This window comes from Lutra lutra, chromosome 1, assembly GCF_902655055.1.
Source record: "Lutra lutra chromosome 1, mLutLut1.2, whole genome shotgun sequence".
NCBI lineage: Eukaryota > Metazoa > Chordata > Mammalia > Carnivora > Mustelidae > Lutra > Lutra lutra.
The window spans coordinates 208,908,270-208,928,130 of record NC_062278.1 but is presented as its reverse complement, the minus strand read 5'-3'; the positions used below and the strand labels follow the sequence as shown (position 1 = coordinate 208,928,130).

The window sequence follows — 19,861 nt, the reverse complement described above, 5'->3', positions numbered from 1 at the left end:
CCCCTGTTATCCCCTTCTCTCAGCACCAAATGCCAACATGGAGAAAGCTGCCTTCCAGACCACTCCAATCCTGACAGTAAAAATCAGCCTGCTCTTTTATTTGTTCAGAAGAATGACCCCCCCACACCTCTGCCTCAAATGGGGGGGGGTGGGGGGGTGGGGCGGAGCATGCAATCCGAAAACAACGATCCTGGGATCCTCTGCCCCTGGGCCCAGGGCAACAGTTTTGAGGCAGAAGCATGAGATCCGAGGGGCCAGGGCTCAGGCACTGCGGTGAAGTGGGCGGGCACAGCAGGTGCTGCGGGGACTCCCGGGCCCACCTGGCACCTGAGGACACTGAGGCACACACGGAGGAGGCGGCCCTTAGCCGCTGGCTCAGGCCCGGACCTTGGGGCCTCCGGGGCCTCTGCAGGTGGCTAGGAGCCCGCCAGGTGCCGGTGGAAGTAGAGGCCGAAGAGGCTGGAGAGCAGTTGGCAGGCTGCTGTCCACCAGATGAGGAAGGTGAGGACGGCGCGGAGGAATAGAGGCGTGAGCAGACTGCCCAGCGCCCCAGCGATCCGGGCCGCCGTCTGCTGGGCCTCATCCTCCCCGAGGCCCACCAGGCGGTCGCGGGCTGAGGACGCGGCGGGGGACAGCGTGGGGACCGGACCCGGCCCCCAGGAGTAGCCGCCTGTGCGGAGAAGAGGGTGGAGGGAGGGAGGGGTAGAAGTAAAGGCGGGGTTTGAACTTCTGGGATCCTCCCCCAGCCCCAGGCTTCACCTCTTACCCCCGCCCCCACCCCCAACTCTTTTTCTCCCGCCTCCCACCCCAACTTCGGCCCGCCTCCTACTCGCCCCTCCTCCGAGCCCTCCAGGCTCCGCCCCCGCTCATTGCCAAGTCCCGCCCCGCCACCATCTCGCTCCCTTTCAGCCCCGCCGCCCGCACCTCCACGCACCCGACTCCGACCCTACGCGCCCCGAGCCGCTTCTCACCCAGCGTCTTGAGCAGCAGCGTGCAGCTGAGGGTGAGAATGAGCGGCGTCAGGTACTGCAGGCTCACCACCGTCACGTAGCAGTAGACGCGCACCACCTAGGGGGCCGGTAGCAGGGACTACGTGGGGGAGGGGGCTTTCTGGGCTTCCGGTAACCCTAAGCCCCAGGGACAGGGACCCCTGCCCTGAGCCCCAGGTCCTCTCCCAACCTTCGGTGCCCATACCCGCCTCTGGATCTCACGGGCCTCTATGCGGCCGGCCTCCCGCCGCAGCTGCTCCACGCGGGCCTTGGCCAGGCACAGGTAGGCCTGCAGGTGAGGCCTGGTCACAGCCAGCCTTAGCAGGCACAAGGCCACCAGCACCCAGAGGCGCAGGGATTCGAAGGCTGAGTCTGACAGCCTGTGGGGAGGGAAGTGAGGGGGCTAGGGAGGCCTCCCCGGCTCCAGGATCACCCCCAGGATCCAAGGCTTCTCCCTGAGCCTCAGAGACTGGGCTACACAGCACCCACCCTGCCCCCCTACCCCCGTTCCCTCACCCCCCCCACACCCCGTCCAGGCACCATCGGATGCGCACAGGGGGAGGGGCACCCCCCCCAGGGGTGCCTGGTGCAGGAAGTCCCGTGCAATGGGTTTGGTCCAGAGCCACAGGATGATCAGAGGGGACACGAAGCTGGTATGCAGAAGGAACCTAGGGATAAGGTTACAGAGGAGTGAGGCCTGGGCACCCACCATCCCCCTAGCCTCTCCTTTAGATTCCCACCTCCCCCCCCCCCCCCACTCCCCAGTCTGGCACTCTGCATTAACTGCAGCATGGGCCGGTCCTCCGACATGGTCAGTGCATCCAGGTGTGTCTGGGCCAGCCGCAGGCCTGGAAAGGTGAGGAAGGCACCCAGCATGGATCCCACGAATGCCAGCCCTATGCGGACGGCCAGCTTGGCCAGAGGGAGCCTGGGGAAGAAGAGAAGGGTCAGGAGGCCCCAAAGCCCGTTAGCACCACCCACCTAAAAGTCCTAGCCAGCCCTTGCCCCACCTCACTTCCCAGGACTCACGCCCAGTCCCAGCCCTGCGTCTTCAGAAGTGGCTCCAAGTTCTGGGTCATACTGGCCAGGCCTGGGGAAGACAAGGAGAGAGCAGTGTCTAGTAGACCCCTGGAGACTCACTGTCTGCTCTGCCCCCCTCCCAGATAGACTTTTGCTCCACCGGTAGGAATGTACCCGTGGGAGCCAGCCCCGGGCCAGGCAAAAGGAAAACTTTATTGTGTTCTGGTTATGTGCGTTTTTTTGTTTTGTTTTAAAGAACAGGAAAATGTATCAGGCAGACACCCTTGACTGGACTGGGGGAAAGAAAGGTGGGGGAGGGGGGACCACTGAGTCTGAGTTTCTGGGACTGTACCAGGAATCTGGAGGGGCATGAAGGACTCCCATAGGAGAAAGCCAAACTCCTCGAAAGAATCCTCAGTTCAGGCCCTCGGATTTTCCACAGAGTAAAAGCAAATAAAAATGAACTTACAACCCAAATCACCAAACACACTACTGAACAAATCACCATAAAGCCGGGCGGGGTGGGGAGAGAAGTTTAGACCCTACAGACTATAGAAACTTTGCAGGTGTTATTATGTGTGAAATTACTGAGGAAAATAACAGGTGGAATCACAGAACAGGCAACATGAGGCTACCTTAGATGACCAGATATATCTGCAAAGGAACCAGTTAAGTTCATCCAAAGGGAAAATACAATTATTGAAATGATAGGTTGTTAAATGGCATATTGAAAACAGCCAAAGAAAGAATGAATGAATTGGATCTGAAGAAATCACTCAGATTCCAACTCAGAAAGAAAAAAAGGTAGGAAATGTGAAGGGAGATTAAGAGATAAGGAAGACAGAATAGAGAGTCCAGCATAAGTCAAATAAGAGCCCCAGAGAGAGAAGGGAAGAGAGGATGAAGGAGGAGAAGGGATTTGGAAGTTGGAAAGACTGTGGAATGAATGACACACACAAAGTATATCAAACCAGAGTAATACAAAGAAATCCATACCTAGACACCGTAGTGAAACTGGAATACCAAAAACAAAGAGATCATAAAGCAGCCAGGGATTTAAGACAGATCACCTATAGAGGAAAGACAGTTAGACTGGCAGCCAATGTCAACAGCAATCACAGAAAAAGAACAAAAAAAGGTGAAATGGTAAGATGGTAGAAACAATGCTAAATATGTCAGTAATCATAATAAATGTAAGCGGATTAAACTTTGAAGTTAAATGACACAGACTGTCAGACTTGAAACTATCTTGCTGTGTGTTTTTTTAAGAGATATAACTCAATACAAGGTCCCTATAAGTTGGGGGAAAAAAAGAGATGTTAAAAAGATGTGACAAATACTAATCAAAAGAAAGGTGGTATTGTATATTTGAGAGTTGCTAAGAGTACATCTTAAAAGTTTTCATTGTAAGTAAAAAAAGTTGTATGTGGGGGCGCCTGGGTGGCTCAGTGGGTTAAGCCGCTGCCTTCGGCTCAGGTCATGATCCCAGGTCCTGGGTTCAAGCCCCGCATCGGGCTTTCTGCTCAGCAGGAAGCCTGCTTCCCCCTCTCTCTCTGCCTGCCTCTCTGCCTACTTGTGATTTCTCTCTGTCAAATAAATAAATAAAATCTTAAAAAAAAAAAAAGTTGTATGTGTAAAAAAGGAAGTTAAGCAGATTTATTGTGATTGTTTTGTAATACATACAAATACTGAATCATTATATTGTGTACCTGATACTAACAATGTTATATGTCAATTATATCTGAACTTAAAAAAAAAAGCTGAAAAGACTATATTATTACCAGATAAACTAGTGTAAGACAGTATTCTTAGAATCAGAAGTGGTTAATATACTATGATAAAATGGTTGATTCGCCAGGTATATACAGAAATTCTACACTTGTAAGTACCTTGTCAATTAGCCACAAAACATAAAGAAAACACTGACTGGGGTGCCTGGGTGGCTCAGTTATTTAAGCATCTGATTCTTGATTTCAGCTTAGGTCATGATTTTAGGGTTGTGAGATGGTGCCCTGCACCAGGCTCAGCACTGGGCATGGAGCTTGCTTGGGATTCTCTCTCTCTCCTTTTGCCCCTTCCCCCCTCTAAAAAAAAAGAGAGAGAGAGAGAGAGAAAAGGAAAGAAAGAAAGAACGAACAAAAGAAAGAAAAACAAATCATAATGGAAACTTAAAAATACCAAGAACTGTGTGATAATGAAGATTACAAATCAAAACTTAAAGTGGGACTTAGTAAAATATTTATAGCCTTCCATGCTAGAAATGCTAAAAAGAGAAATAGAAGAAGCTGAAAATTAATGAGCTAAATAGCCAACTAAGAAATTGGAAACAAGAAAAAGAAGCCTACCAGAATAGTGCTAGAAAATCCAGAGGTCCTAGCCACACAAGAGAGAAAGACTGGAAAAGATAAAAGAAAAACCAAAAGAACTCATAATTGACTAAAAATACAATTGTACAGCAAGGTTGTCCCATGGAAAAACACTCAGTTTCATCCCTACCTCATAAGACAGTAGTGAACTACCAGGAGTTTAAGGGTTTATGCGAAAGGCAAAATTGAAATATCATGTCGGAAAATATAAAATATCTTTCTGATTGTAGGGAAGAGAGGGGAATATCTTCAAGACAAAAATCAACTAAAATAAGGAACTGCTATTCATCAGAAGAAACCAGAGGTGAGGGCTGCAGCTATATTCAGTGGCTGAGCCCAAAAAAGTGTGGTGTATTCATGTGCAGAGAATAATGCAAACGACGCTAAATGAATCTAGGTCAAGAGCATTAGAGGATTCTTCCTCTAAGAATCCTCATTAGAGGATGCTTCCAACCATTCTGCAGGTTTGGAATTTTTCAAAATAAAACTGAGGACAAATTTTTTTTTAAGATTTTATTTATTTGACAGACAGAGATCACAATTAGGCAGAGAGGCAGGCAGAGAGAGAGGAAGGGAAGCAGTCTCCCCGCTGAGCAGAAAGCCCGATGCGGGGCTCGATCCCAGGACCCTGGGATCATTACCTGAGCCGAAGGCAGAGGCTTTAACCCACTGAGCCACCCAGGTGCCCCTTGAGGACAATTTTTTTAAGATTTTATTTTTAAGCAATCTCTACACCCAACACAGGGCTTGAACTCACAACCCCGAGATCAAGAGTTGCATGCTCCACCCACTGAGCCAGAGAGGTGCTCCACAATTTTTCTAAGACAAAAAAAACACCACAAAGAAAGTGAAAAGCCATGCCACAGATTTAAAGACACACTCCCCATCCCCCACTTTAACTTCTTTAAAATTGGAATACACATGACCATTGATGACATGCACTAGTCTAAGTAACAGTGTTTTTAATCTTTTTTCTGCGGTTCCAGAAATAATGGTGTGTCATATTTCATAGAAGGAAGTATGTGCCACACATGTAACAAAGGATCAATTCCCACGGTATATAAAGAAACTCTACAAATCAACAAGAAAAAAAATAATAAAGATACACAGCCCAGAAAAGCTTCATAAAACATTGGATTCGGTGATGATGTCTTAGATCTGGCACCAAAAGTATGAGCAACAAAAGAAAGTATAGACCAGCTGGACTCATGAGAATAAAAACATTTTGTACATCAAAAGATACTACCAATGGAGTGAAAAGGTAACCCACAGAATGGGAAAAATATTTGCAAATCATATATCTGATAAGGGACGAATATCCCAAATATATATACAGAACTCCTAAAACTCATCACCCCCCCCCCAAAAAAAACCAACAAAAAACAAAAACCCCAGGTTCAAAAATAGGCAAAGGGGCATCTGGCTGGCTTGGTTGGTGAAACGTGTGACTCTTGATCTCAGAGTTATAAGTTTGAGCCACAAGTTGGGTGTAGAGATTACTTGAAAATAAAATCTTTGAAAAAGAAAAAAAAAATAGACAAAGGAGTTAATAGACAATTTCTCCAATTTCTCCAGAGGACCAACAAGAATAAGCAGATGGGCTCAGGGGCGCCTGGGTAGCTCAGTTTGTTGAGCCTCTGCCTTCACCTCAGGTCATGATCTCGGGGTCCTGGAATCAAGCCCTGCATCGGGCTCTCTGCTCGGTGGGGAGCCTGCTTCCCCTCTCTCTCTGCCTACTTGTGATCTCCCTTTCTGTCAAAAAAAAAAAAAAGATGTGCTCAACATCACTCATCATTAGGCAAATACAAATAAAAACCACAATGAGATACCACTTCACACCCACTAGGATGGTCACTCTTAAGGAAAAAGAAAAGGAAGATAACACATGTTGTTGAGGATGTGGGGAAGCTGGAAATCTTGTGCACGGCTGGTAGGAGCACAAAATGGTGCAGCCACCCAAGAAAACAAGTTTGTTGACTCCTCAAAAAATTAAACAGAGAATTACTACATAATCCAGCAATTCCACCTCTGGATCTGTACCCAAAAGAATTAAAAGCGGGGACCTGTATACCCATGTTCATAGCAACACTATTCGCATCAGCTGAAACACAGGAGCAACAAAAATGTCCACCAATACATAATGGATAAGCAGAATGGGATATATTCCTACAAACAGAACACTATTCAGTGTTTAAAAAGGGAGGAAATTTGAAGGCAGCGTGGATGAACCTTAAGGACGTTATGCTGAATTGGGGCACCTGGGTGGCTCAGTGGGTTAAAGCCTCTGCCTTCGGCTCGGGTCGTGATCCCAGGGTCCTGGGATCGAGCCCCGCATCGGGCTCTCTCCTCAGCGGGAAGCCTGCTTCTCCCTCTCTCTCTCTGCCTGCCTCTCTGCCTACTTGTGATTTCTGTCTGTCAAATAAATAAATAAAATCTTTAAAAAAAAAAAAAAAAAAAAAAAAAGGACTGAATGAAATAAGCCAGCACAGGGCGCCTGGGTGGCTCAGTGGGTTAAAGCCTCTGCCTTCGGCTCAGGTCATGATCCCAGGGTCCTGGGATCGAGCCCCATATCAGGCTCTCTGCTCAGCAGGGAGCCTGCTTCCTTCTCTCTCTCTCTCTCTCTGCCTGCCTCTCTGCCTACTTGTGATCTCTTTCTATCAAATAAATAAACAAAATCTTAAAAAAAAAAAAAAAGGAAATAAGACAGCTATTGCATGATTGCCCTCATATGACGTGTCTAGGGTGGCTGGATTCCTAGAGACAGAAAGTAAGATGGCGGGCACCAGGGGCTGGGGTGGGGGGGGAAATGGAGAGTCAGTGTTTAATGGGGACAGAGTTTCAGATTTGCAAGATGAAAAGGGTGGGGAACGGATGGTGATGATGGTCACCACGAGGTGAATATGCTTAATGCCACTGAAATGGACTCTTAAAGACAATTAAAATAATAAATGTTATGTGTATTTTACCACAATAAAAAAAAAAATGGAGGGAAAAACACATACCACATCAAAGAAAAATGGGGAACAAACATGAAGAGGCTCTTCAAAAAAGAGGAAACGAGAATCTTGACTAGACAGACAGGAAAAGCTGCTCAGCCTCCCAGGTAATCGGAGAAATGCACGTTAAGACCACTAAAGGCATCATTTCTCACCACTAGATGGGCGAAAATCAAGCACTTCCCATAGACCTCAACTCACTTACACCTGACCATGTCCCTGTAAGGTTCACCACCTTACAAGCAGGGAGGTGAGGCAAGGGGCTGATGCAACTTCGCCAATGCTTGCCCAGAGTGGCTGGGACTGAGTCTGGGGTCCACCCTCGGAAGCCCCGGCTGCATGGCTGGTGGGCGTGCGGAGAACACTGCTCTGAAAATGCCGAGGCACCATCTTACGAAGGTGAACACATCCCCCTTGTCCCCAGATCCCGTGCCCAAAAGAAATGCCTGCACATGCATATGAAGAAACGTACAAGAATGTTCCCTATAGCAACTGTGAAAAAAGCTCAAACCTGGAAACCACCTAGATGTCCAGCAACAGGATACCGGACAAATAAAGACAAGAGGCCTCACAACAGAATGACATTCATCTGTGTGAAGAGAGAAACGAAAGCTGCCCAGACCAACAGGGCCTCGTTCTGTAAACAATATCAAAAAGACTGAAAAAAAGCACCAGCCGGTAGATTACACACTGGCTGACGCCACCCACAACAGCAAGCAAACTACGATGAATTCTTGAGGGACAGAAACACATGCGATGAATGGGGAGCCTGGGTGGCTCAGCCAGTTAAGAATCCGACTCTTGGTCTCAGCTTGGGTCTTGAGTTCAGGGTTGTGAAATTTAAGCCTTCCATTGGGCTCCACACTGGGCATGGAGCCTACTTAAAAAAAAAAAAAAAAAGGCAGAAGAATGATAAACACAAGATTTGAGAGACTAGTTGGGGCTGTGAGTAGGAGAGGAAGGTGGGAGGATTGGAAAGAAGCACCAGAGACATGCAAGAACGTTGGGAAGGTTCTAGTTCTCATTTAAGAAGTGAGTTTGTGGGGGCGCCTGTGTGGCTCAGTGGGTTAAAGCCTCTGCCTTCGGCTCAGGTCATGATCCTGGGATCCTGGGATCGAGCCCCGAATCGGGCTCTCTGCTCAGCAGGGAGCCTTCTTCCTCCTCTCTCTGCCTGCCTCTCTGCATACTTGTGATCTCTCTCTCTCTCTGTGTCAAATAAATAAATAAAATCTTAAAAAAAAAAAAAAAGAAGAAGTGAGTTTGTGGGATGCCTGGGTGGCTCAGTTGGTTAAGCAACTACCTTCAGCTCAGGTCATGATCCTGGAGTCCCAGGATGAGTCCTGCATGGGGCTTGCTGCTCGGGAGGGAGTCTGCTTCTCCCTCTGACCTCTCCCCTCATGTTCTCTCTCCTTCTCTCAAATAAATAAGTAAAACTTTAAAAAAATGAGTTTGTTACATTATTATTTTGCCTTGTAATTTACATATACATGTTCTATACACATGCATATATATCAAACATTATATAATTTTAAAAATTGAAAAGCAGGGAGAATTGGTGAAGATAAAGGTCAAGGAGCACAGCAAGGCTGTGCACAGCAGAGTGAGTATTTTGATCTTTATCCAAAGACCACTAGAGTCTGGCATCAGGCAGAGAAGTGATATGATCCAGATTATATTTTTGAAAGATCATCCAAAGAATAGAGAAAGTCAAAAGAAAAATGGGAAACTAAGAAAAAATATTTGCAACTACTATCACACACAAAGACTAATGTCTCTAATATATAAAGAGCTCCTACATATCAATAAAAGGGTCAATAACTCACTAGAAAACTGGGCAAAAGAATAGACCTTTCTGGGAAGGCAGATAGAAATGACTTTTCCACATTGGAAAAGATGGTCAACCTCGCCTACGTTTCACCCATCAGGTTATCCAAGACAAAAAAAAGTCCAAAGAAACACATTGGAGAGAATATGGGGAAGTATGCACTTCATTAATCTTTTCCTAAATGGCAATTTACAACATTACTGAAATTACAAATGCACTTACTTGCACAGGGCCGCATTCCCATATGACTATGGGCTATGGGCTATGGGCTATTCCCATATGACACTGTTGTAACACAACATGGTTTTGAGCAATAACATTTAATAGTAAAAGACTTAGATGTCCAGAAGTAGGGGACTGGTTAAATAATCATGAAACCTCGGGGCGCCTGGGTGGTTCAGTGGGTTAAGCCTCTGCCTTCGGCTCAGGTCATGATCTCAGGGTCCTGGGATTGAGCCCCGCATCGGGCTCTCTGCTCAGCAGGGAGCCTGCTTCCCCCTCTCTCTCTGCCTCTCTGCCTACTTGTGGTCTCTGTCTGTCAAATAAATAAATAAAATCGTTTTTTAAAAAATCATGAAACCTTCATAAAATGAAATACTATGTGGAAGTTATTAAAAAAAAACAAAAACAAAAACAAAAAAAAAACAAAAAACAAAGCCCACCCACACTGTACGTTGTGTCAAGGGACAATCTCCAAATTGATGCTTTTTAAGGAAAAAAGACAAGGTGTAGAGCCATCAACACTACTGTTTTATGGGGATAAAGGAAAGTGGCCTCCCAGTTTTCCTCTTGGAAAGGGAGCCAATGTGGGTGATTTTTACTCTATGTATATCCTCTTGTACTTTGTGAATGCTGTGCCATTTACCCATTTCCTTCACCAAATTAAATTAGAATGGGGAAATAGGAAATCATTACAGCTACCTTGGAGAAGGGCAGAGGCGGGGAACAGAAGTGCCCTGCGAAGAACTACAGCTACGGGGGGCACCTGGGTGGCTCAGTGGGTTAAAGCCTCTGCCTTCAGCTCAGGTCATGATCTCAGGGTCCTGGGATCGAGCCCCGCCTAGGGCTCTCTGCTCAGCGGGGAGACTGCTTCTCTTCCTCTCTCTGCCTGCCTCTCTGCCTACTTGTGATCTGTCTGTCAAATAAATAATAAAAAGATAAAATAAAATCTTAAAAGAACTACAGCTACGGGCCGCCATCAGAGGCAGCGAGACTGGACATCCTCTTACCCTAAAGCCCCAGGAGACCCCAGGACAGGAAGCAGCCCTAGAGACTACTCAGGCCCAAGGAGGCCCCCTCCCTTCACCTGTCCTGTGCTTCCGTGAGGGAGTGATGGGCATGGTGACCCCAAACGGTGCACGTACCTGGCTCCAGGCCCAGCTCGAGAGTCTCCTCCTGGACCACCTGCACCAGCATGGCCAGGAGCAGGAAGAGGAAGGCAAAGGTGAGGCAGACAGACCGTTCACCCCCCTCCTCTGCACTGAAGTACAACCGGGTCACCATCAGGAACATCTTGCTGGGGGCAGGGCTAAGGAAGCCCGGAGCAACTAGGGTGCCCCTTCCCCACTCCCCTACTCCCAGCCAGGGATTCCCCCAACTGCAGAACCCACACACCAGCACTGGAGTCTGGCATCTCGGGGAGTAAGGCAGTGACCCAGGAGAAGAGCGAGCCACCAAACAAGCTGAAGACAAGAGGTCCAATGCGGCTCATGCCTATGTCCGCAGGCTTGGGGTGTGGGTGGGTAGCAGGCGTTGCCTGGGCCTCCAGTTCGGCCTCAGCACACTACCTGTGGCCATTTCTTTCTTTCCTTTTTAAAAACATTTATTTTAGAGAGAGAGAGAGAGTGCGAGTGGTGGGGAGGAGCAGGGGAGGAGGGTGTGGGAGAGGGAAAGAATGTCAGGCAGACTCCATGTCAAGCTTAGAGCCCCAGTCAGGGGCCTCCATCCCATGACACCGACACCATGATCCCAGCTGAAACCAAGAGTTGGGCGCTCAACCAGGCACCCCTCCCTGTGGCCATTTCTCCCTGAAAGAGCTAGCAAGTCCGTTTCTTCAGGAGGTCTGGCCTCCCTGACCCACCTAGTCCGGCTGCATTTGCAACAGGGGAACTTCCCGTTCCTCTGAGAAGCTCTCAGAGATAAAAGGGCTGTCTGTATCCCGAATCTGCCCCGAAAGAGACCCGTGGGGCTTTCCAGAACCAGTGTGGGCTTCAAGATGGACTTTTCTGCACAAACCCATTCCATGAGCGCATTTTCTCAGACTTGGGTCCTCAGTGTCACAGGTTTCCCTCTGTTCCCGGGACAGCTTCATAAAAAAAACATAGAGGGTTGGAACCTCACATCAGGCTCCCTGCTCAGCAGGAAGCCGGTTTTTCCCTCTCCTTCTCCCTCTGCCGGCCACTCTCCCTACTTGTTCTCTCTCTCTCTCTCTCTCTCTCTCTCTCTCTCTCTCTCTCTGTCAAATAAATAAATAAATCTTTTTTTTTTTTTAATTAAAAAAAAAAAAGAAAGAAAAAAGCAGAAAGCAGAGGGGGCATCTCTTTTCCTGTCCCTGCATCTGGGCGGGTGACTTGCTTTGACTGAGAGAAGGGACAGGGATGGGGGTGGGCCAACTTCCTGCAAAGCCTCAGGAGGCTCGCAGCACCCCTTCCTCCTTGCTGGTGTTTCTGCTGCTAGGAGGAAACCTGGCTTACCCTGCTGGAAGGTGGTACCCCTTAGAGCAGAGATAAGGCTGTGGGGCTGAGCCCAGCCCAGGAGGAGATCAAATAGAATAGTGACCGTTTTACACCACCACCCAGTTCTGGGGAGTTTTGTGGGACAGCAGCTGATAACTGATATACCAATTCCGGGACAGGGGGAAAGGAAAGCTCCAGTCCGGCTCCCACATGCCTCCCGCCTCCCTGATCGCCTCGGCAACCTGAGGAAGGATACATGGAGAAGGCGACGGTGAGCAAGCACCAGAACACAGCGATGTTGGTCTCCTTGGCCGGGCCCAGCACATAGTAGTAGGCCTCTGTGAAGACATACACACCGCACGAGTACACGGCGAAGTCCACGAACCACTGGTACTCCAGGAAGAAGCGCAGGACTGTGGGGAGTCCGCGGCTCAGTCCGCAGCCCCATGCAGGACACCCCCCTCACCAATCCCCCCCAGGTGTAGGCTGAGGCTGGGATGCTGGGGACCCAGCTGGACTGTTACCGAGGGCATCAACCGCTGTGAGGGGGCAGGTCTCCAGTTGGAAAGGGGCATCTCGGGGCACAGACAAGGGCTTTTCTTCACTATAGCCATTGGCCCACCTGTTGGGGGTGGAGGCGGTAAGGGGAGGAGGAATGTCAGACCAGCATCCTCTGATCTCTCCTCCCCAGCCAGACATGGCAGCCCTCCCCACACCAGTCTGGAAGGTTCCACTGTGCTATCCTCGAAACACAGGAGGAGCTGGCTTGGGAGGTGCCTTCTCCCCAGCCGGGGTCGGCACACCCGGGTGCAGAGGCCACGGGCTCACAGGGCTGGCCCAGAGCAAACTGTCAGCTGGAGGCAACCAATGAATGACATTGACATCTTCTTAATCTGGGGTGTCCACCACTCTCCTTGGTGCCCAGAACTGCACCTGGAAGGGAAGCCGTTCCCCTAAGTCTGGGGCCTCACTCACCGCTCCTTCCTGCCTCTGGGCCTCAGTGGCTTTCCCTCCAGGGCCCGAAGCTCTTCTTCAGTAGGGTGCTTGTATCGGAAGAGACTGAGGGCAAAGACCGGAAGTCAGGAAAGCTCCAGCATGGAGGGCTCAAGGCAAGGAATGCTCAAACCCAGGACTGGTGTCAGGGGGAGACCTGGACCCAAAATGCATAGGGACAGGATGGGCAGGGGCTATGCAAAACCAGGGGAACGCCTGGGGGGTGGGCTGGGGGATTGCTGGGGGGAGTGCTGTGAGCAGCTCTGGGGAGATGGCAGGATGGCCAGGAGTCCCGGACACCCCTGAATCTGCCAGCTATCTCTTCTGGTGGAGCAGGCATGTGCCTTGTCCTGGAGGGAAAGTTCCAGTTTCCACTAGGTCTCAGAAAGGGTCCGAGATCCCAACAGGGACAAAAAGCACTGCAGGAAACAGATCTACAGCGAGAGTAGTGTGGAAGGGGGTTTAGATTCCAGGAAGGCAGGAGTGGGGGAAAGCAGCTGCTCTTCCCAGTGTGGAAATGTGGTCTCGCGGGTATGGACATCTGTCAGAACGGATCCAACTGTGTGCTTCAAATATCTGCAGTTTATTGTATGTCAGTTATATCTCCATAAAGTTGTTTTTAAAAACACTTTGGAGGGCGCACGGCAGGGATGGGAGAAAGCCAAGGGGGTGGGGCCCGGCGGGGGCTCCTCCCACTGCCCGGGGCGGGGCTGCGGCTCACCTGCCGTTGCAGAGCAGCCAGCGTGCGAAGGAGCAGTGCGGTGCCAGCCTGTGCATGAGGGTGGCGGTGAGCAGGGTCACCACCAGCTGCACTCCCAGGACCGCCTGGGGGGAGGGGACACGAAGGGCAGTGCCTGCCAGGAGGTCACAAGCTCACTGCCTCAGAACTCAGGCTATTTATAGAGAGGCTGGGGCCAGGTTGGAGAGGGCGGGCGTCCTGGGTTCCAGCTGCGTCTTGAAGGAGGGGCCTGGGGTGGGCTCAGACTCAACTGGGGGAGCCCCTGCTGTATGTGGATTCCCGCACTCCCTACCACCCGCACCGAGCTGGGGGGTAGGGTGGTGGAGAGCTCACGCTGGGGTTCACTTCTGGCCTTTGCTATGGATTTCAGGTATTCATCTCCCTGAGGCCTCAGTTTCCCCATCTGGAAAGGGGGTGCTGCCTATTTTGCTTCATGTACTGTCGAGACCACTATCCGGACCTACAAGGAGCACAGCCAGTGAAAGAGGCTCCCTTCCATAGTTCCCCCTGGCAGCTCCGCGTCCCTCTTTCCCACCGGAAATTATCCTCATGATTCCATCGCCCTCTTCTTCTCCCTCCCTTTGTAACCAACCTCCTTGAAAAGCCTATTTCTGGCCACTACCAGTCTCAGGACAAAAGACTTACACATATGAAGGGGATGGCTTTTTAAATTAGGAATTTCTCACTAAGTTCTACATAACAAAGTTTTTACCAATTCATAACACGTTTTCCTATATTAATTTTAAAACGTTTTAGAAGAAATGCTTTTGGTAATCAGTCTGAAGCTGGGTTTTCCTGCTTGAATGCAGTAAATACCAATTTGGTATCAGTAATTATGCAATTATATAAAATTATGTGCTCAGGAGTGCTGTCGACTAGTATTATGATATAATTAACAACTAAAGTGAAATAAAGATTACTTTAATATTAAAATTAATTATTAAAATTATCCTTTTAATCAGGCAAGACTATGCTGGCTTCAGTAGGAAAAGCTCTAATGTGATGGGTATCGGGCCAACACAGTAATTCAGAACTACTGCTGAGAAATCCATCATTAAGATAACTAAAAGGATATTTTCCTCTATGCCTGTAACTTGTAAACCAGAAACATTTGCTCAGTAATGAGGTCGGGGCCCCAACTTTCTGGTCATTAAATCTCACTAATTTATTCTCACTGCCCACCCTCCCTAACCCCCAAGTGCTGGCTGGCTAGGGGTCACTAAAGACCTTGGGGACAAGCAGAGTCAGGGAGCCCCCTGCCAAGATCAGTGCAGCTCCTCCCACGATCCTCTCCAGCCCTTTCCCATGCCACCCCCAGCCTCCCATCCGCGACTCTCCAGACATCGGAGCCCCAGGATCTTCCTCTTCCCTCTGTGGCCTCCACCCTGTGACTCAATCTCCTGCTAGGTTTTTAACCACCTACGGCCCTGCACGACCCCAACACAGCGGCACCTCTAGCCTGCACCTCTATGCGTAGCACGCAGACCCTCTAGGTCTCTAAAGGCCCCAGTACCCGCCCCTCACTCCCTCGGACACAGCAGTCGGCCCTTTCCGGTGAGTCGTGATGTAAGTCAACATCCAAATCCTTTTTGCAGCCTGCAACTCTTGGAGCGTCCAACTCAAGACACCCTGCCTCTCACTGGCCGGCCTTCTCCGTAGCCCTCTCTGCGTCAATTCACTGGGGTCTCAGAGGCCCTCCCAGACCCCTGGCCTCTCCACTGCAGACACCTATCACCCTCTGACACCTCCCAGGGAGGAGACCGTTGTTCAAGCTTCCGTCCCAGCACCTAGGACAGGCAGGATGGAAGGAAGGAAGGAGAGAGGGAGGGAAGAAGGAGAAGCAGGGAGGAAGGGAAGAAGGGAAGGAAGACAAGCTTCCCTTCACCTGAAGCTCCTGAGGTCTGTCCAGGGATATATTTCAAGCCCCGCCCCCCAGCAGCCTCCGGTCTTGTCCGGCCTCTGCAGATTTCCAAAGATACCTGGAGCCTCCCATCAGCTCACGTCCCTTTTCTGCTCAGTGTTTCCCTGGACCTACAATCAGAATAAGAGACTCCTGCTACCTGCTAACACCAATAAGGCTTTCCTCCATCCTGTTCTCGAGAACCCTTCCGATTATCTCCCATTCCTTCCCGCACCCAGGCCTGGAACCATGTCCACTTTTCAGGTTCAGGCGCACTTCCAACGCCCCTCCTTGGGAAATCCTCCACGCAGGGTCCGGTCGTCCTCCGGCGCCCCTCCTCTGCCCAGTTCGAACATTTAGGGGTTGGGAGTTCCCGCTCTCGCCCCGCATCAGCCTGACCCACCCACAGTGACCAGGCTAAATCTGAAGAATAAACTCAATAGGTTGGACCCAGGGCTGCGTGAGACCTGAAGCTTCCGACTGTGCTGTCTCCGATTCTGGGACCCTCGCCCGCCCCAAAACCACCCAGATCCCCTTGGCTTGGCTCCTCTTCTCAGGGCTCTCCCTGGCCCTTCCACACACCTAAATCCCCGCAGCGGCCCTCATGCTTCCGCAGGACCCATGTCGCCAGCCTGGGCTCCAACGGGACCCCCAAATTCCCCAGCGAGGATCTGTGCGTTCCCCAGTCCCCGTCGCGGGGCTGTGACCCCTCGGCAGGACCCCAGGCCCCTAGAGGGCCCTCAGAAATCTTCCAAAATTCCCGAACGCTCGGAAGCCTCCAATTCTTTAGGCAGAACCCCCAACCCCCACATAGGTCCTGCAGGGAGACTGAACCCAGAGAGGGACACATGGCCCTCAGCGCGACCCAGAGTCCCTCAGAGTTCCCAATCCCTACAAAGGGATCCCAGTCCCCTCGGTGTCTCCCTGGACCCCCTCAGCGGGATCTCCTGCCCCTCAGTCAAGCCCCCCCCCCATGCCGCTAGCTGCCGGCTCACCATGTCGCCGGCGGGAGTGTGGTCCGCTGACCTGAAGCTCCGGGCGGCTCTCGGGAATCCAGCCAATCAGAGCCCGATCTTTCTGACAAACAGCCCGTAGGACCAATTGTCAGGCTGCAGCTGGAGCAAGCCACGAGGGACACGAGGTCGCTCGCGTTGCATGCTGGAAATTGTAGTTCGAAGACCCACGGCAAGCTCAGGCACCCGTGGAGTCAGGACTCTCTTGTACCCTGTGTGGCTGCCCTCTCTGAGATTTAGTCTCCAAGCCTCTGCACCCATCTCGCAGGTCTGAGGCAAATTCACTCTCCCGCTGGAGAGTTCTGAGTGTGGAACTCCCCTGATCAAGAACATTCGCTGACTCCCACTGAATAGACTCCCAAGTGCTCATGGTCTCATAGTAAAGTGCTCTACCTGATTTCTGTCTGCCGCCGGCATATTGTACACACTAGAATACAGCTTGCCACTGGCCATGCTATCTGTAAATGCTATCTTTCATCTCGGAATACCTCCTTTCTCAATCTTTTTCATTTAGCAAAGCCTTATTCATTTCTATAAGTCAGGACTCTGAACACACACACAATGCACACACACACACATCCCAACTCAAATGGGCTCCAGCAAAAAAAGGGAAAATTTTGTGACAAAGAATTCTAAAAGCGGGCGCCTGGGTGGCTCAATGGGTTAAGCCTCTGCCTTCGGCTCAGGTCATGATCTCAGGGTCCTGGGATCGAGGCCCGCATCGGGCTCTCTGCTCAGCGGGGAGCCTGCTTTCTCCTCTCTCTCTCTATGCCTGCCTCTCTGCATACTTGTGATCTCTCTCTCTCTGTTTCAAATAAATAAATAAAATATTTAAATAAAAAAAAAAAGAATTCTAAAAGCATAGTGAGCTTCAGGCATGGCTAGATCAAGGACAAAAAAAAAGTCAGTCTCTAGAATCCAATATATTGTGTTTTGAGGCTTGGAGGAAAGGGCTTCTAGCATGGGTACTTAAGTTTTTATGGATAAGTGTGTCTACCTGAATGTGGACATATATGTGAGTATGATGAGATGTCTGAGCTGGGTTTTTTTTTTTTTTTTGACTTTTTAAAATATTTTTTAAAAAGATTTTATTTGACAAAGACAGAGAGATCACAAGTAGGTAGAGCAGCAGGCAGAGAGAGAGGGGAAAGCAGGCTCCCCACTGAGCAGCAAGACTGATGCGGGGCTCAATCTCCGGACCCTGAGATCATGACCTGAGCCAAAGGCAGAGGCTTAACCCACTTGACCCACCCAGGTGGCCACCCCCCCTTTTTTTTTGAGAGAGAGAGAGAGAGAGCAAGTGAGAGAGAGCTTGAACTGGGGGGAGGGGCAGAGGGAGAGGAACAAGCAGACTCCCCCCTGAGCAGGGAGCCCAATGTAGGGGCTTAACCCCAAGATCCTGGGATCATGACCTGAGCAGAAAGCAGTCACTTAACTGACTGAGTCACCCAGGCATCCCAGATGTCTAAGGATTTTTATGGGGCCTGTGAGAGGGGCCTGTATAGTTGATTGCCTTGTCTCTGTGGGTGTTACTGTTTTTTAAGATTTTTTTTTTTTTTTTGTCAGGCAGAGATCACAAGTAGCAGAGGGAGAGTGGGAAGCAGACTCCCCGTTGAGCAGAGAGCCTGATGCGGGGCTCAATCCCAGGACTCTGGGATCATGACCTGAGCTGAAAGCAGAGGCTTTAACCCACTGAGCCACCCAGGCGCCTCTCTGTGGGTGTTTTTGTCTTTGTTTATGAGCACATATGGATGTCTGTTTGCAGGGGATTCACTGTAGTTTTGGTCCTGTGGAATCAGAGTGTCCTCTGGAGAGAAGATGGGTGGCAGTAGTGGTGAGGGGCACTGGGATTTCCCTGGACCAACATGGGTTCTGTGAGCCAATCTATGAATCCACGAGGGATTCAAGGAAGCTGGGATTTGGGAAGGGTGTCAGAGAAGGGGACCAAGAAAGAAAGGAGGGACATTTGCTGCAGGTCCTCAGAATAACCAGGCTGGGAGGGGTTGCTGACACCTGTGCTCCTTCCAGTACGTTGAAGTGGCAGGACGATTATCTCCATTTCATTGACGAAGACACTGAGGCTCTGGGAGGCCCAAATCTCTACACGACACCTTGACCTCTCCTCCTGGACCCAGGGCTTATGAGTTTAGGTGTCCCAGTGGCGCCCATGTGGTGAACCACGGGAAATTCACACAGGTCGTCCTGATCTTCCCTCCAGCAGCTTCCCATCCTCCAGGTGATCCACAAGCTCTGGAGTTGACCTTGACTCCTCTCACCCATATGTGATCTGTCAGACCCTCCTGATGATGGTTCCGCCTTCTAAGCATAGCCAGTCTCACCAGCCCCATGATCTCCACCCAATCAACTTCCGTCTTATCCCCGCTGCAGTCCCCAGCTCCCCGATCTATGGCTTCCACCCCCACACCTCACCTCACCCCCCCAACAGTCTATTTTTCCCAGAGCAGCTTGAGGACACTTCTTAACACTTAAGCCAGACAGTGTCCCTCCTTTGTTCTAAAATGGACACTCCTTACTCTCTACTCTACATTGGACGCGCATGTTGTCTGTTCCACACTGGACACTCCTTGTTCTCTGTTCTCCACTGGGTGAATACACATTCCCTGTCCTGCACTGGGTACTCCATGTTCCCTGATCCCTCACTAGACACTCCCTATGTCTGTCTGTATTAACCTCCCAGCTTCCCTGACTACACTGAAGTCCACACTCTCATTCCACCATCTCTGTGTATGATGCTCTGGAAAATGCATCTCTCAGTTTTCCGATTCCCATGGCTGCATTTGTGCCACAATTCCCATGATGCTTTCAGCCAGTGACTAAGCTCCTGGGAGACTCAGGGTCCCTCTGATGGTGACAATGGCTCTGACTGACATCACCATGGTGTTTTTAGAAAGGCTGGCAGAGGACACTTTCACACAACCCTCACTACTCCCCACCCTTCTCGGGCAGAGCCAGCAGGTGCAGAGCTGGAGTCTGGACAAAAGGTGTTTTCAGAAGCCAGTAGCCTGCTGCTCACTGACCTCTTGTGACCCAGGAGACCCGAAGCTGTACAGTATAATCATACATGTGCAGGCAATATGTGACACAGTCCTTTCTGAGTCCCCAGGCTCAGACCCTGAAAACATGTGGTGAAGCCCCTGGAAGGCAAGAAGGATTTTATCTTTTAATTACTATTTCTATTTTTTTTTTTTTTTTTTTTTTTACTTTTGAGCAGGTAGTTTTTGAGCAAAGCTCGCTCTTGGGCGCCGCCTAATGGACAATGGCGAAAGTGCAGTCTCCCAGGATGGGCATGCAGAACCACACGCACCCGCCCATGCTCCCCAACCC

General features: G+C 50.2%; 1 protein-coding gene across 6 annotated transcripts; it reads right to left on the bottom strand.

Annotated features, from left to right (window-relative positions):
* Positions 1–71: 71 nt before the first annotated feature.
* Positions 72–16,550, bottom strand: TMEM161A (transmembrane protein 161A). Of its 6 annotated transcripts, XM_047696542.1 has the most exons (13): positions 16,499–16,514; positions 15,583–15,634; positions 13,586–13,689; positions 12,847–12,930; positions 12,396–12,493; positions 12,128–12,284; positions 10,561–10,712; positions 2,019–2,079; positions 1,774–1,917; positions 1,544–1,657; positions 1,195–1,369; positions 972–1,068; positions 72–670 (listed from the first exon to the last, which is right to left on the bottom strand). In XM_047696542.1, exons 3-13 carry the CDS (start codon positions 13,639–13,641, stop codon positions 417–419), a joined length of 1,392 nt encoding a protein of 463 aa, XP_047552498.1. In that variant the 5' UTR covers positions 13,642–13,689; positions 15,583–15,634; positions 16,499–16,514; the 3' UTR covers positions 72–416. The 6 variants fall into 6 exon arrangements, with proteins under 6 accessions (XP_047552498.1, XP_047552481.1, XP_047552508.1 ...); XM_047696525.1 differs by lacking the exon at positions 15,583–15,634 and having other exon boundaries at positions 16,499–16,550; XM_047696552.1 differs by lacking the exon at positions 15,583–15,634 and having other exon boundaries at positions 12,128–12,209; positions 16,499–16,550.
* Between the last annotated feature and the right edge of the window lie 3,311 nt (positions 16,551–19,861).

Coding starts and splice junctions, on each gene's coding strand:
- TMEM161A (XM_047696525.1), bottom strand. Junction 10,713..12,127: donor CTCACCGTCGCCTTCTCCAT/GTATCCTTCCTC, acceptor CCCTGCCCCCAG/CAAGATGTTCCTGATGGTGA. Junction 1,918..2,018: donor ACGCAGGGCTGGGACTGGGC/GTGAGTCCTGGG, acceptor CTTCTTCCCCAG/GCTCCCTCTGGCCAAGCTGG.